At 43.8% G+C, this 13,336-nt stretch overlaps 1 protein-coding gene across 1 annotated transcript in view; it reads right to left on the reverse strand.

The window, feature by feature from the left end:
- The window catches only part of LOC121952144 (spectrin beta chain, non-erythrocytic 4-like), a 48,532-nt gene that overhangs the window by 26,032 nt on the left and 9,164 nt on the right, over window positions 1-13,336 (reverse strand). Inside the window, exon 2 of the mRNA XM_042498655.1 lies at window positions 4,677-4,940. Coding sequence (XP_042354589.1) covers window positions 4,677-4,940 — 264 coding nt within the window. The remainder of the gene's footprint in view (window positions 1-4,676; window positions 4,941-13,336) is intronic.

Below are 13,336 nucleotides of genomic sequence, written 5' to 3' on the forward strand. Positions count from 1 at the left end.
TGTCAAATGCATTAGCTACACTGAGGCATATGAGAGAGTTTCAGTTTTACAAACATCTCTCATTGGCAAAGGTGCTGTGGAGGTAGAAATCATGTTTTTGGCTGAGTTAAATATCACAGGGTGGAGACAAAGCAAAACTAGCAAAACTGAAGCCCAGTGGTATAAAGTTAAGATAAAGATAGCCAGTATTTGTTGGACCCACCCACCCCCAGCCACCCTATAGGCACTCTTGCACTCCATATATTACTTCATAAGCAGCAGCATTTCATCCAAGCCAGCGTATCATGTGGACGTAACAGGTTCTCTCGGCTGCCGGCGTATAATAATACTTTGACGGGTTTGTCCACTGCTTTCTAAGCTCACATTAGAGGTGCACAGTATATATAGGACATGTATGACAGTCTCAGTATCCTGTGTTTTCCAGCATTTGGACAGTGTATTGGTCCTTCAACACTTCAGGACCCTGACATAGGGAAAGCAGGAGTTGATGAGGACTGAAAATCACACTGTACCTCTTCCCATTCCATTGCACAACCTCATGTTGAGGACTGGTCCCCCACCAGATGAGTGGAGGCTTCCCTCTGAGGTGGTGAAGCAGATCTAGACACGGTTAGGGAAAGCAGAAGTTGATCTGTTCGCCAGACAATGCAACACCCACTGCCTGCTGTGGTTCTCCTAGGTTTCTCAAGACAATCCACCCTTGGAGGTGGATGCATTTGTGCACACGCCGCTCATGTTGACCTCAGCAAAAAGAGTGTGTAAACTAACCAACCTGTCAGTGTACCCCCGGTTGCTGCTTTATGGTGACTGCAGAGGGGTTACTCTCAGACCAAATCCCTCCGTAGTTTCAAGAACATAGAGACTTTGTTCAATTCGAGAGTAATACAGTGAGTTGATTTTTGTCCTCCACCCCATGATGTGGACAGGGTGGCAGAATTGTATCTGCTCTGCCCAGTTTAGCTGTTTGTGTGATTTGGCAATGGTGTGGCTGTTAAGTCCCTGTCCAAGCAATGCTTGGGAGATGGCTTTGTGAGTGCATCTTACATGCCTTAAAGAAGACAGGCAGGGACCCTCCCACTGGAGTCCGAGCACCACTACATGTGTTGTGGCAGTGTCTGTGACCTAAGGACAGAGGACTGTCGTATGCTGTAAAGCCCTCTGGGGAAAATTGTGATTTGTGATAATGGGCTTTATAAATAAAATTGATTTGACTTGACTTGACTTGTTCAGCGGGGCTGCGTGTAAAGGAAAAATTAACAGCAGCATTGTGGTCCAAGCCCAGACTGTTTGTACTGCTCTATCTCGTGGACATGACTGACATGACATACATTTTTTTCTACACCTACCATGTGCCTTTTTTTCCTAAACCTAACCATCTGTGACTTTGTTGCCTAATCCTAACTATTGTGACAGTCCATGTTGGTTGACATGTGCTCATGTTGTGTAAACATAAGGACCTTGTAGCGTCATCCAACCATGTGCATTTGTTGACGTCATGGCACTGGCATCCTGGATCGTAAACAGTTGGTGCAGAAGGATATTGACAACGTCATTAGCAGATGCAGAAGGTCACTGACAGAGTGATGTGATGTGATGAGTTGGAATAAAAACGTGTTGGGTGAAAGAGCGTTGGGTATATGTCAGCTGTGTTGCACATGACCCCCCTCCGATACACCTCCATGTTTCTGTGCTCCTTGATAACCTGGGAAATGTGGTGTGCAAGGTGACTATTGCTTGTCTTTCAAATCCTGCAAGGTTAAGCCAAAGCTCCACCCAGTTAGGTTGCATACCACCTGGGTTTGCAGGGGCTGCCTACTTCTCAGCTGCAGTGACCATGGTTATAAAAAATTAGGTGGGCTGCAGCAACTGACTTTTAATAGATTAGGATCAGTGTAACTAGGCTGATGTTATGCTGGGACAGGGCATTCATTCATTGGGCTCCACCCAATGTACTCACTGAGTCCAGTAGAGGGTGGAGCCTGTGTGAGAAAGAATGTTATATAAGGTTACAATATTGTAACCCCAGTTCACAGGGTGAGCCAAGCAAGGGCCCTGTCGCTCCCACATTACTTGTTGAAGAGGGTGTAGGATGCTGAGACTGTTGTATGGTCCTATACACTGTTCATATATTCGGATGGCCCCGTCCTGATTGGCTGGCTATATTTATTGATTGGAGGAGAGTATTACCCATAGAGTCCAATAGAGGGCACTGCCTGTGCTAACAGAACAACGGTTAACCTTCATTATACTGTATACTGCCCAAAAGTAAATAAAGTTGTTTTTGTCTCTCATTTTGTAGACATTTTTGGGCATGCACCTCCACAGTGCTCAGGTGAGGTGGAGGCTTTAAAAAGTTGGTGACCAGCTGCTAGACCCAACACATTTTCATCCCAAGTTGTCAAATATTGCTGCTTTGCAGTGGACTTCCACGGCTACATATCACACTCAAGGTATCCTTCTAGGATGCTGTTACCAATGCCAGGATGAAAAAAATGACATGGTGGGATGACACTGTACGTGGTTATGTTAAGGCAACAAAAGCACATGGCAACCAACGCCAAGACGTTAACAAAAGCGCATGCTTAGGATTAGGCAACACGATGTTGTTACTGGCAGCGTTCAAGGCAGACCGTGCTGCCTAGCACCGTATCATACAGTCGTAAACAGTGGCCAAATCACTGAAAAAGGGGTTGTATTTGACAACTTCTGAATGAGAATGGGCTGCCAGACTACAAAGAGCAGGCATTCTAGCGCAGAAAAAAATGCAAATATAGTGATGCAAAATGCCAAACAAGAGTGACTCCGGTTCTGACTTTTACTTTCACTTACACTGGTGAGTTTATAAATAGTAAGTGGCAATCCTGCGTAGTATACTTTGAAGCAAAAGATCTCAAATTGTCCCTCCCCACTGCTTTACCGCCAGCAACAACCATCCATACTAATTTCTGTTCAAATCTACTAGGCAATTAATACCTAAGTATGTTTATTAGCTAGACAATTTTAAGCTGGACTTTACAATTAAAGAATCTTTTGCCACTTAAGTGTAGGATTCAGGATCCAAAAGTTTTTTTTTAACTCTTAACCAGACTTTAATGAAGAATACCAAGAAGAATACAAGTTAAATACATGTAATATTATAACTGTAATGCCAAAGTGTTAAGTGACATGTACAGCATTGGCCTGGTGTGTAGCTGGGCTGTGCTAGCCCGTTCTCATTCTGAACTTATAAAATACTGCCACTTTGATACTGCTCATATCTGCATGATACATGCACAGGCAGCATCACTTTGGAGCACAGCTGGATGGAACCTGTTGTGTCTGCATAAACGCAGCAGGACAGTGTCAGGTTGAAATGCTGCAGGTAACAACCTAATATAAGGAGTGTGCAGTGGGTGGGCGGTAGGGGAAGTGGATGGGTCCAACAAACCCTGGACTCATGTAGGAGTCCAGTGTTCGCTTCCCATCTGAATGGGATTTTTTTTGCTCCCTTTCACAAATCTTCACTGTCTGTGCCAGCATGTGTGTTTGTTGACGTTGGCGTTGGTTGCCATATGCTGTTGTTGCCTAAACATAACCATGTGCAGCATCATCTCACCGTGTGCTTGTGTTGACATCACAGTAGCGGCATCCCAGAGCATAAAGAGCAGACACAGACGGATACTGAAGATATGCAGACAGAGGAATCCACTGCAAAGCGGCAACATGTGACGATACAGGATGAGAACATGTTGGCTGTGCAGCTCTTACACAAAATAAAATGTTAAATGCACATGTCACAGTTCAAAGCCTCCTACAGACTGTGGGATTTTAGTAATCTTGTAAATTTAGTGCAGCTCCACAGTGCAACATGGATCTAATAAACTTGGGTATGACATCAAGTTTGATGTGTGCTGACTGTGCGATTGACATCACCGACTGAATAACAGGCTGTGACCTACGTCCATTGAAGTCAATATGCAAGAGCAAAATATCAGTGTGCATCATCCATCTACGCCACTGTGGTGGTAAGAGCAAAATGTAAACAAACAAATGGAGCCCTCACTTTCGTGGCATTTATGTTTGTCAAAAAAAAAGTTAAAAGAAGAAGAAGAGGAGACTGTGGACATGGTCATGACCTTGTGGCACTGATCATTGTGTCATTTAATGCTGCATTTCTATTGGATGGTTGGAGGACATAGGTCGTAACAGCACACAGTTTGATGCTGATCCCAAATTTCTAACACTGTCAGACTTTGATCCCAGGCTGTCTTTGATCATAAGACCGTGACAATGGACATCCCTGAACCTCTCTCAGTGTGCGATGTAGGACCACCGTTTTAGAGCCATGACCAAATATATTGCCACATTTCTGTCATGATGGTTATCTTTCGTCTGAAACAGCCCAGAATCATACAGTGTATGCCAGGCTTAAGGCAAACTGTAGAACAAAAGGTCTCAGACATTTAAGTGCAAATACTGAAATGTGCAGGGCAGTGCAGTGGACATGTGTTAGAGAGGGCCCAGGATTACAGAGGTTAGAGGATGGCTGACTGATTGTCATAACCACCAAATTAATCATTTACAGCTGAGGAGCCACTCTGTTTCACACGCTACAGTATTTCGCATATGACAGAATCATTTTGGTTTTAGTGATAGAGCGAGAGAGACCCTGGAGAGCCTTGAGAATTGAGACTTGCCTGGAATTTCTGGAGCTGCTCATTGAAGGTAGGCAGATGGTGTGCCTGTTCCAGCTGGGGGGGCTGCTGCTCAAGGTGGGAGAGCTGGTTGTCTAGGTCTGAGTAGCTCTTCACTGCTGGCTCAGGCTTGTTGTTTTCAAAGAGCTGGCGGGCCTTGGCCTTGGTTGTGCTCTCCAGGTCGGACCAGCACTCTCTGATCTCCTCCAGCTTCTGCTGAACAACTGAGCGCAGCTCCGGCTTCTCCTGGATCAGCTCCTGACCCTCCTGGAGATAGAAAGTGAAAACTGTTAAGCACTGTTAAACTGAGTGTTAAAGAACTGCATAAAACAGTTCAGATGAATCCAAATATTAATATTTTTTAAGGTCACCATATTTTTTCCTAGGTGTTATACTTTTAAAAAATGGCCTTATATGTTGTCATTTCTCGACTGAGTGACTGTTTACTTCTCACTCGTATGCTCCTTTAATGTCAAGATTTGCTTCAAGGGACAGTTCTTAGGGGTTGAAATGATTGTTGCTTCACTTGGTACCACAAATCTGTGAACTGTACTGTTGCAGCATAGGCCATAAAACTGCCACCAACTTAGATTTCAAACACAAAGAAAATTTAAAGCAAAATGTTTCAATTCTAAATCCATATCCTTTTATAGGACAATGGTTTTAGGTAATTGGTAACCTTTTGTTGACATTCTCTACCAAAAGGAATTAACATCCAAAGAAAAGACTACTGTACGCACTTAACAACCCTATTACACACACACACACACACACGCGCGCGCGCACACACATACCAAAATACACCATGCTATTCTTAGCGACGAACCTGTAGATCTTGTTTTCATAATTTACACTGTGAGAATAACATTTCATAGTGCTGAAAGTGAGTGGCTGAATTCAGTGTTGTCCCCAAAATAGCTCAGGATGACACATGCCAAGGATGAAGCCCCCTGCTTGCATAGAGGCAGGTGTAAGCAGCAAAGTTTGCCCTCTAGCTGACCTAAAAATCATGCATGGTAAGTCTAATAAACCCCTGTTCTGTCCTTCATCTGTGCTCCTCAGCTCCTTTTTCCTCCCCTAAATCTTGGGCTTTGTTCATGACATGATCTGGATAAGGAGATGCAGGGAGATCAAAGCTTGTGGCACTTTCCTTTGTGTCAGTGAAGCTCTCCCCTCACATAGATTTTTACTAGTCTCCTCCCACACCTATACACTTAGGGCAGTGGGAGTTGTTTTCCTCCTGTGACAAGATTTTGGAGACTTTTGCATCAGGCTCAAAAACACGAGTAGAAGCCAACGAGCAATGATGGGCGAAATAACTCCAAAATTAGCAAGAAATTAGTAAACTGTACAAGAAAATTACCTGAAATTTGACAACAAAAAAAACATGAAAAACAAGAATTATGATTAATTACAATAATTATCAATTTAGTTTTTCTTTTTTTCCCCCCTATACATATTTCCCTTTTTTAAATAAATAACTTCTTAATCTATTAATTTCTTGTAATTTGTGGATCATTTCATCTGTCTTAAAAAAAACTGCACCAATGTGCTTAGGGCTTAGAGGTTTAAATGTTGCGAAAGGCGTCTGAAAGCAGCACAAGAAAAGTGATGTTGCTCCAGGTTTCAAAGGGTTAAAATTGCCCTAATGTTTCAGATTTGATTTATATTCTAAGAGATAAGCCTTTATGCTCCACATTCTGCCATGGGTAGAATGCAGTGGGTAATGCATTCATTATTTGCTTAGTTTGTATTGTAATAAGAAGCGAGTGTATGATGGATTTTATCCTCTAAATTCTGCTTCCCTCCTGTATCTTTCACAGAGAGCTGGACCTATATCCTATGGCTTTCATAATGCAGTGCTGCATTCCTCCTCTTGGCACAGGCTCTCTGCTTAACTGCTGCTAGCGCTCACTCTATCACAAGACTCTCTCTTGCTTCTATCTTCCCTCTGCCTCGCTCTCCCTCTCATAATGCAGAGCCAGCAGAAAGCAGGTCTCTCTCTCCTCTCTTGGCTTTACTGACACAGAGAGTGGGGCAGAGGGAGAAGAAATCAGAGAGGGGTAGAGAGAGGAGAGCAGAATGGCAGAGTAAAGGAAGAAGGGAAGAATCAAAGGTTTATGGAACAGGAATAAGGCTGCGGGTGTGCGGGGCTGTGCTACAGCCTGGGCACAGTTGGATCTAAAGGGCATCTGTGCAGTGAATGTTCGAGGCAGACGTGGTTGACACAGTGCGAGATTTTAACGGCTGCCACATATGAACCATGCTATCACGGCAGCACTGCGTTGCCAAATTTTGCAGGCTTTCTTCTAATGCTGATACAGCATTACAAACAGTAGTGGGTGGGATTAAAGGGCTTGTTTTATACTACTGGCACAAACAACGATGTATTCACACCTACTGAATGTAGAAAAATAGCACTGCAACTTCTGCTATTAGCTGCAAAACACTTACACCAGTGGTGAAAAAACACACCCTAACATCCAGCAGACATCCAATTTCAAATCTAGCTAATCAAAGAGTCATAATGACACAGATATCACTAAATGAAGATGGCAGCTTCCTTCTTTAATGTCATGTTATCAGCCCAACACACAATGCAACAGTCAGTATGTTTCCATGCACAGTTAAGTGGAGCTATGGTTATTGCTCCATATATATACAAATTGACTGTTGGCCATATGCCATACATTTTCCTACATCATGTAAAGGTATGTTTTACAGCCAGGTCAAAACAGCAAACTGTCAATCTTTGAGTGAGTGTGTCATATTTACTAATCTAAGTTGTTTTACTGCTTTGGCAACCTCAACATTGACTGCGGTTACATGGACATGGATAACCTGTTTATGAGGCTTATCCTGGCAACGATCATGTTCTGCATATGGTGTTTACACAAGCACAGAGAAATCGGGTTATTCACATTCCATGTATAAACCCAAGTTCCTTTCAGAGTACTCCAGCTAGCATAGGTTTCTACTAAATGGAATATGCTGTTTACAAGCTTAGACACATAAACACAATATTCCAAAAACCCCAAAATACACAGCGATTATTACGTAGTCATGAGCTCTCTTATTTGCTGCTGCAACAAAACAGTTTTCCTCACGGGATTAATAAAGTATTTCTATTCTACTCTATTGATTAGTTCACTGTATTTTCATGTGCCTTAAAATATAGGCCTAAATGGATTACGCTCTTTCTAAAAGGCATATGCCAAATAGATTGAAAGTCATCAGTGTTTCAAAAAATGCTCTAACCTATTCTGTGCACACGTAGTTTCTGAGCTCCAGCCTGTGATCGGTTTTTCATGGGTTGATTTTTAACAGTTTGCTGAGCAGTGATGCATGGCTGGTTAGTAATGCTGCTAGCATGTTATGTCTGAAAAACATCAAGACAGATATGTATTAGCCATTACAACGATGTTTTAATACTGCATTATGATGTATTGGTTATATCTTGTGTGTGTCATTTTTAGAAATAAAAAAATTGCACAATGCACATCTGTTTCTTCTAGATTACAGGACAATGACAAGCTCGAAAAAGGTTTTAAAAGAATTCTTGCTTTCAATTAGATTTTGGTAATTTATGTATTTGAAGAAAATGTTTAGAAAGTGTAATACAACTGCTATACCTTCAACTAATGCTACCAAAAATACAATCATGCAGATGAGGTAAACAATAATAAAATAAACAATTCATAAGAAAATGATCAGGACATTGAATGCAACACAATAAGATGATAAGTAAGTACATGTAACATGAAAAACAGCAACATCTGGGAAATGAAGGTGAAGTGACTTGGATTGTGTGTGTGTGTGTGTGTGTGTGTGTGTGTTTGTGTGTGTATGTGCGTGTGTGCACTGCAAGAGAACACAGCAGGGATAATGCTAAATTAATCAATACTGCCTAAAAGACACGAGAAACTTCTCTTGGCTAATTTTATCTGTTTACTTGTTAAAACCCACTGGCACAGTTTCTAAAAAGAATCTGACATTTACCGCACTGTTAAAAGAAACTATTTGATTTAACTTAATAAAAGCTAGTGTGCGACTGCCTTATACTGTATTTTTAAGTTGGCAGAATTTGAGAATACCAGTTCATTATGTCACATGCAAAATTGCCTCAGCTCTTTTTCTCAAAATCATTCAACTTAAAAGTTTATGCTAGGGGATTTTTTTTTACCCCTCCTTGAGCTACCACCTTATCGTGGTGGAGGGGTTTGCGTGTCTAAATTATCCTAGGAGCTCCGTTGTCGGGGGCTTAATGCCCCTGGTAGGGTCACCCTTTGCAAACAGGTCCTAGGGGAGGTACCAGACAAAGCGTAGCTCACCAGACCCCTTTCTCTCGCCCAGACGCAGGTCAGCGAGCGTGGGCTCCAGAACCAGTCTTCTCGAGAGGGTTTGGACTCTCTTCCACTCTGGAGTTGCCAATGGTGAGAGGTGCTTGGCAGGGGTGGCAATACTTATTGCCCCCCGGCTCAGTGCCTGTATGTTGGCGTTTACCCTGGTGGACGAGAGGGTAGCCTTCCTCCGCCTTCAGGTGGGGGAACAGATCCTGACTGTTGTTTGTGCCTATGGTCCAAACGGCAGCTCAGAGTATCCACCCTTTTTGGAGTCCTTAGAGGGGGTGCAGGAGAGTGCTCCTTCTGGGGACTCCCTCATTCTGCTGGGGGACTTCAACATTCACATTGGCAGCGACAGTGAGACCTGGAGGGGCGTGATCGGGAGGAATGCCCCCCCCCCCCCCACCCGGGGGGGTTTTTGTTATTGGACTTCTGTGCTCACAGATTGTCTTTAATGAACACCATGTTCAGGCATAAGGGTGTCCATATGCGCACCAGGACACCCTAGGCCGCAGGTTGATGATTGACTTTGTAGTTGTGTCGTTGAACTTGTGGCCGCATGTCTTGTACACTCGGTGGAGGACAGGGGCGGAGCTGTCAACCGATCACCACCTGGTGGTGAGTTGACTCCGATGGTGGGGGAGGAAGCCGGTCAGACCTGGCAAACCCAAACGCATTGTGAGGGTCTGCTGGGAACGTCTGGCAGAGTCTCCCTTCACAAGCAGCTTCAATTCCCACCTCCAGGAGAGCTTTGACCATGTCCCGGGGGAGGCGGGGGACATTGAGCCCCAAGTGGACCATGTTCCGTGCCTCCGTTGTTGAGGCGGCCGATCGGTGCTGTGGCCATAAGGTGGTTGGTGCCTGTTGTGACGGCAACACCCAAACCCATTGGTGGACACCGGTGGTGAGGGGTGCCGTCAAGCTGAAGAAGGAGTCCTATCAGGCCTTATTGGCCTGTGGGACTCTGGAGGAAGTAGACAGGTACCGTCAGGCCAAGCGAAGCGCAGCTATGGTGGTCGCCGAGGCGAAAACCCAGGTGTGGGAGGAGTTCAGTAAGACCATGGAGAATGACTTCTGGACGGCTTCGAAGAGGTTCTGGACCACCATCCGGCATCTCAGGAGGGGGAAGCAGTGCTCTGTCAACAGTGTGTATGGTGGGGATCTTGCACTGCTGACCTCGACTTGGGACATTGTGGATTGGTGGAAGGAATACTTCAAAGACCCCCTCAATCCCACCGACACGCCTTCCGGGGAGGAAGCAGGGCCTGGGGACTCGGGGGTTGGCTCTCCCATCTCTGGGGCTGAGGTTGCCGAGGTGGTCTAAAAGCTCCTCGTTGGCAGGGCCCCAGGGGTGGATGAGATCCACCCATGGTTCTTTAAGGCCCTGGATGTTGTGGGGCTCTCATGGTTGACATGACTTTGCAACATTGCTAGACATTGGGGGCAGTGCCTCTTTTGTGGCAGCCCGGGGTGGTGGTCCCTCTTTTTACAAAGGGCGACCAGAGGGTGTGTTCCAACTATATGGGGATCACAAGGTCTATTCAGGGGCACTGGAGAGGAGTGTCCGTCAGATAGTCGAACACGGATTCAGGAGGAGCAATGCGGTTTGCTTCCTGGTCGTGGAACTGTGGACCTGCTCTGGACCCTTGGCAGGGTCCTTGAGGGTGCATGGGAGTTTGCCCAACCAGTCCACATGTGCTTTGTGAACATGGAGAAGGCATTCGACCGTGTCCCTTCTTTTCACAGTCCACAAATTGTTGCCCAGTATAAGGAAAAGAATAAGTTTGAGGAGCATTTAAAAAATGCATGAATATTATAAAATCAAATTCAGATAATGTTTAGAGTAATTATAATGATTGGATTATCAAATTTCAGGGCTAAAGAAATACTACTTCATGGTCCATTGATCCCAGTGACCATAATTTCATCCATCCATCCATCTATCCTTCCATCTTTCCTTCCTTCCATCCATTCATCTGTCTATCCATCCATCCAGGCCGGGCGAGGGGAGCAACAGGCTGAGCAAAGCACTCCAGATGTGTCTCTCTTCAGCAATGTTTTCTAGCTCCTCCTTTTCTCAAGTACTGTACTTAAGTATAAATCTATTACCATTAAAAAGTACGAAGAAAAAGGGTATATTTTCAATGGTTAGAATTAAAGGAAGGAGGCACATGGTAAGGTGTAGAAAAATATAAATAAATACATTACATTTAGACGGGAAGCGAACACCAGACTCCCAGACCCTAAAGTCCAGACCCTATATTTTGAAACTTCTGCATCGGCCTACAGAAAAACCTTAATGACGCATTTTACACATTTTTATAACTGTTGATTTATCTCTTCACTATTCTATTAAGGAAAACAAGATGCAGAATGTAGCAGCAGACCTAGTTAATATCGGCCATATAAAGTAGTAGGAATGGTATTGATAAATTATGTGAAATCAGTAACACATTTCTCAGCCTAGATGACTAAACACATAAATCAAGGTATGCTGCTGAGTTTATGTTATAATGAGCAAATTTCTAATATCGGCTGAGAAGGCATTCAGACAGAGAAGGACTTGGTTTTATTATTTCTTATGTCATTCTAAGCATGTGAAAATGCAATGCATTATGCATTAGAGTAGGGTGTGCACACAAATACGGGACATATTACATCCCATATTGATTCACAAAGAGAAAGTATACCTTCTTTTTCAATATGAGATGATCCAGTATTAAATGGAATAGGTGGCAACCTATCCCCCTCTGCAGGTAGGCGATGGAATTGTATCATTGATTACTGAAACAATCCTTTGTTCTGGGTGCATGTTCACAATGTTGTTGAAGTCAAAAATTTAGCTTAGGCTGGTTGATAGTTACAAATATCTGTTGTATGTTACAGACGATACAGCACAACAGGTACTAGAGCTCTGCCAGGACATTTTAGAAAATGCAGGGTTGGAGTTCCTGTACAGAGAACAGGACCTCCAACAATGTGTTGGGCGGAGAATGGGCCCCTACAAGTGCTCTAGATTGCCACCTTAAAAATATGCACATCATCAAAGAAACACTACAGGGAGTGCAGAATTATTAGGCAAGTTGTATTTTTGAGGATTAATTTTATTATTGAACAACAACCATGTTCTTAATGAACCCAAAAGACTCATTAATATCAAAGCTGAATATTTTTGGAAGTTGGAGTGGGGCTTTTTTAGTTTTAGCTATTTTAGGAGGATATCTGTGTGTGCAGGTGATTATTACTGTGCATAATTATTAGGCAACTTAACAAAAAACAAATATATACCCATTTCAATTATTTATTTTCACCAGGGAAACCAATATAACAGCTCAACATTCACAAATATACATTTCTGACATTCAAAAACAAATCAGTGACCAATATAGCCACCTTTCTTTGCAAAGACACTCAAAAGCCTGCCATCCATGGATTCTGTCAGTGTTTTGATCTGTTCACGATCAACATTGCGTGCAGCAGCAACCACAGCCTCCCAGACACTGTTCAGAGAGGTGTACTGTTTTCCCTCCTTGTAAATCTCACATTTGATGAGGGACCACAGGTTCTCTATGGGGTTCAGATCAGGTGAACAAGGAGGCCATGTCATTAGTTTTTCTTCTTTTAGACCCTTTCTTGCCAGCCACGCTGTGGAGTACTTGGATGTGTGTGATGGAGCATTGTCCTGCATGAAAATCATGGATGCGGACTTCTTCCTGTACCACTGCTTGAAGAAGGTGTCTTCCAGAAACTGGCAGTAGGACTGGGAGTTGAGCTTGACTCCATCCTCAACCCGAAAAGGCCCCACAAGCTCATCTTTGATGATACCAGCCCATACCAGTACCCCACCTCCACCTTGCTGGCGTCTGAGTCGGACTGGAGCTCTCTGCCCTTTACCGATCCAGCCACGGGCCCATCCATCTGGCCCATCAAGACTCACTCTCATTTCATCAGTCCATAAAACCTTAGAAAAATCAGTCTTGAGATATTTCTTGGCCCAGTCTTGACGTTTCAGCTTGTGTGTCTTGTTCAGTGGTGGTCATTTTTCAGCCTTTCTTACCTTGGCCATGTCTCTGAGTATTGCACACCTTGTGCTTTTGGGCACTCCAGTGATGTTGCAGCTCTGAAATATGGCAAAACTGGTGGCAAGTGGCATCTTGGCAGCTGCACGCTTGACTTTTCTCAGTTCATGGGCAGTTATTTTGCGCCTTGGTTTTTCCACACGCTACTTGCGATCCTGTTGACTATTTTGAATGAAACGCTTGATTGTTCGATGATCACGCTTCAGAAGCTTGGCAATTTTAAGAGTGCTGCATCCCTCTG

The sequence above is a fragment of the Plectropomus leopardus genome, chromosome 13 (genome assembly GCF_008729295.1).
Source record: "Plectropomus leopardus isolate mb chromosome 13, YSFRI_Pleo_2.0, whole genome shotgun sequence".
Taxonomy (NCBI): Eukaryota; Metazoa; Chordata; class Actinopteri; order Perciformes; family Serranidae; genus Plectropomus; species Plectropomus leopardus.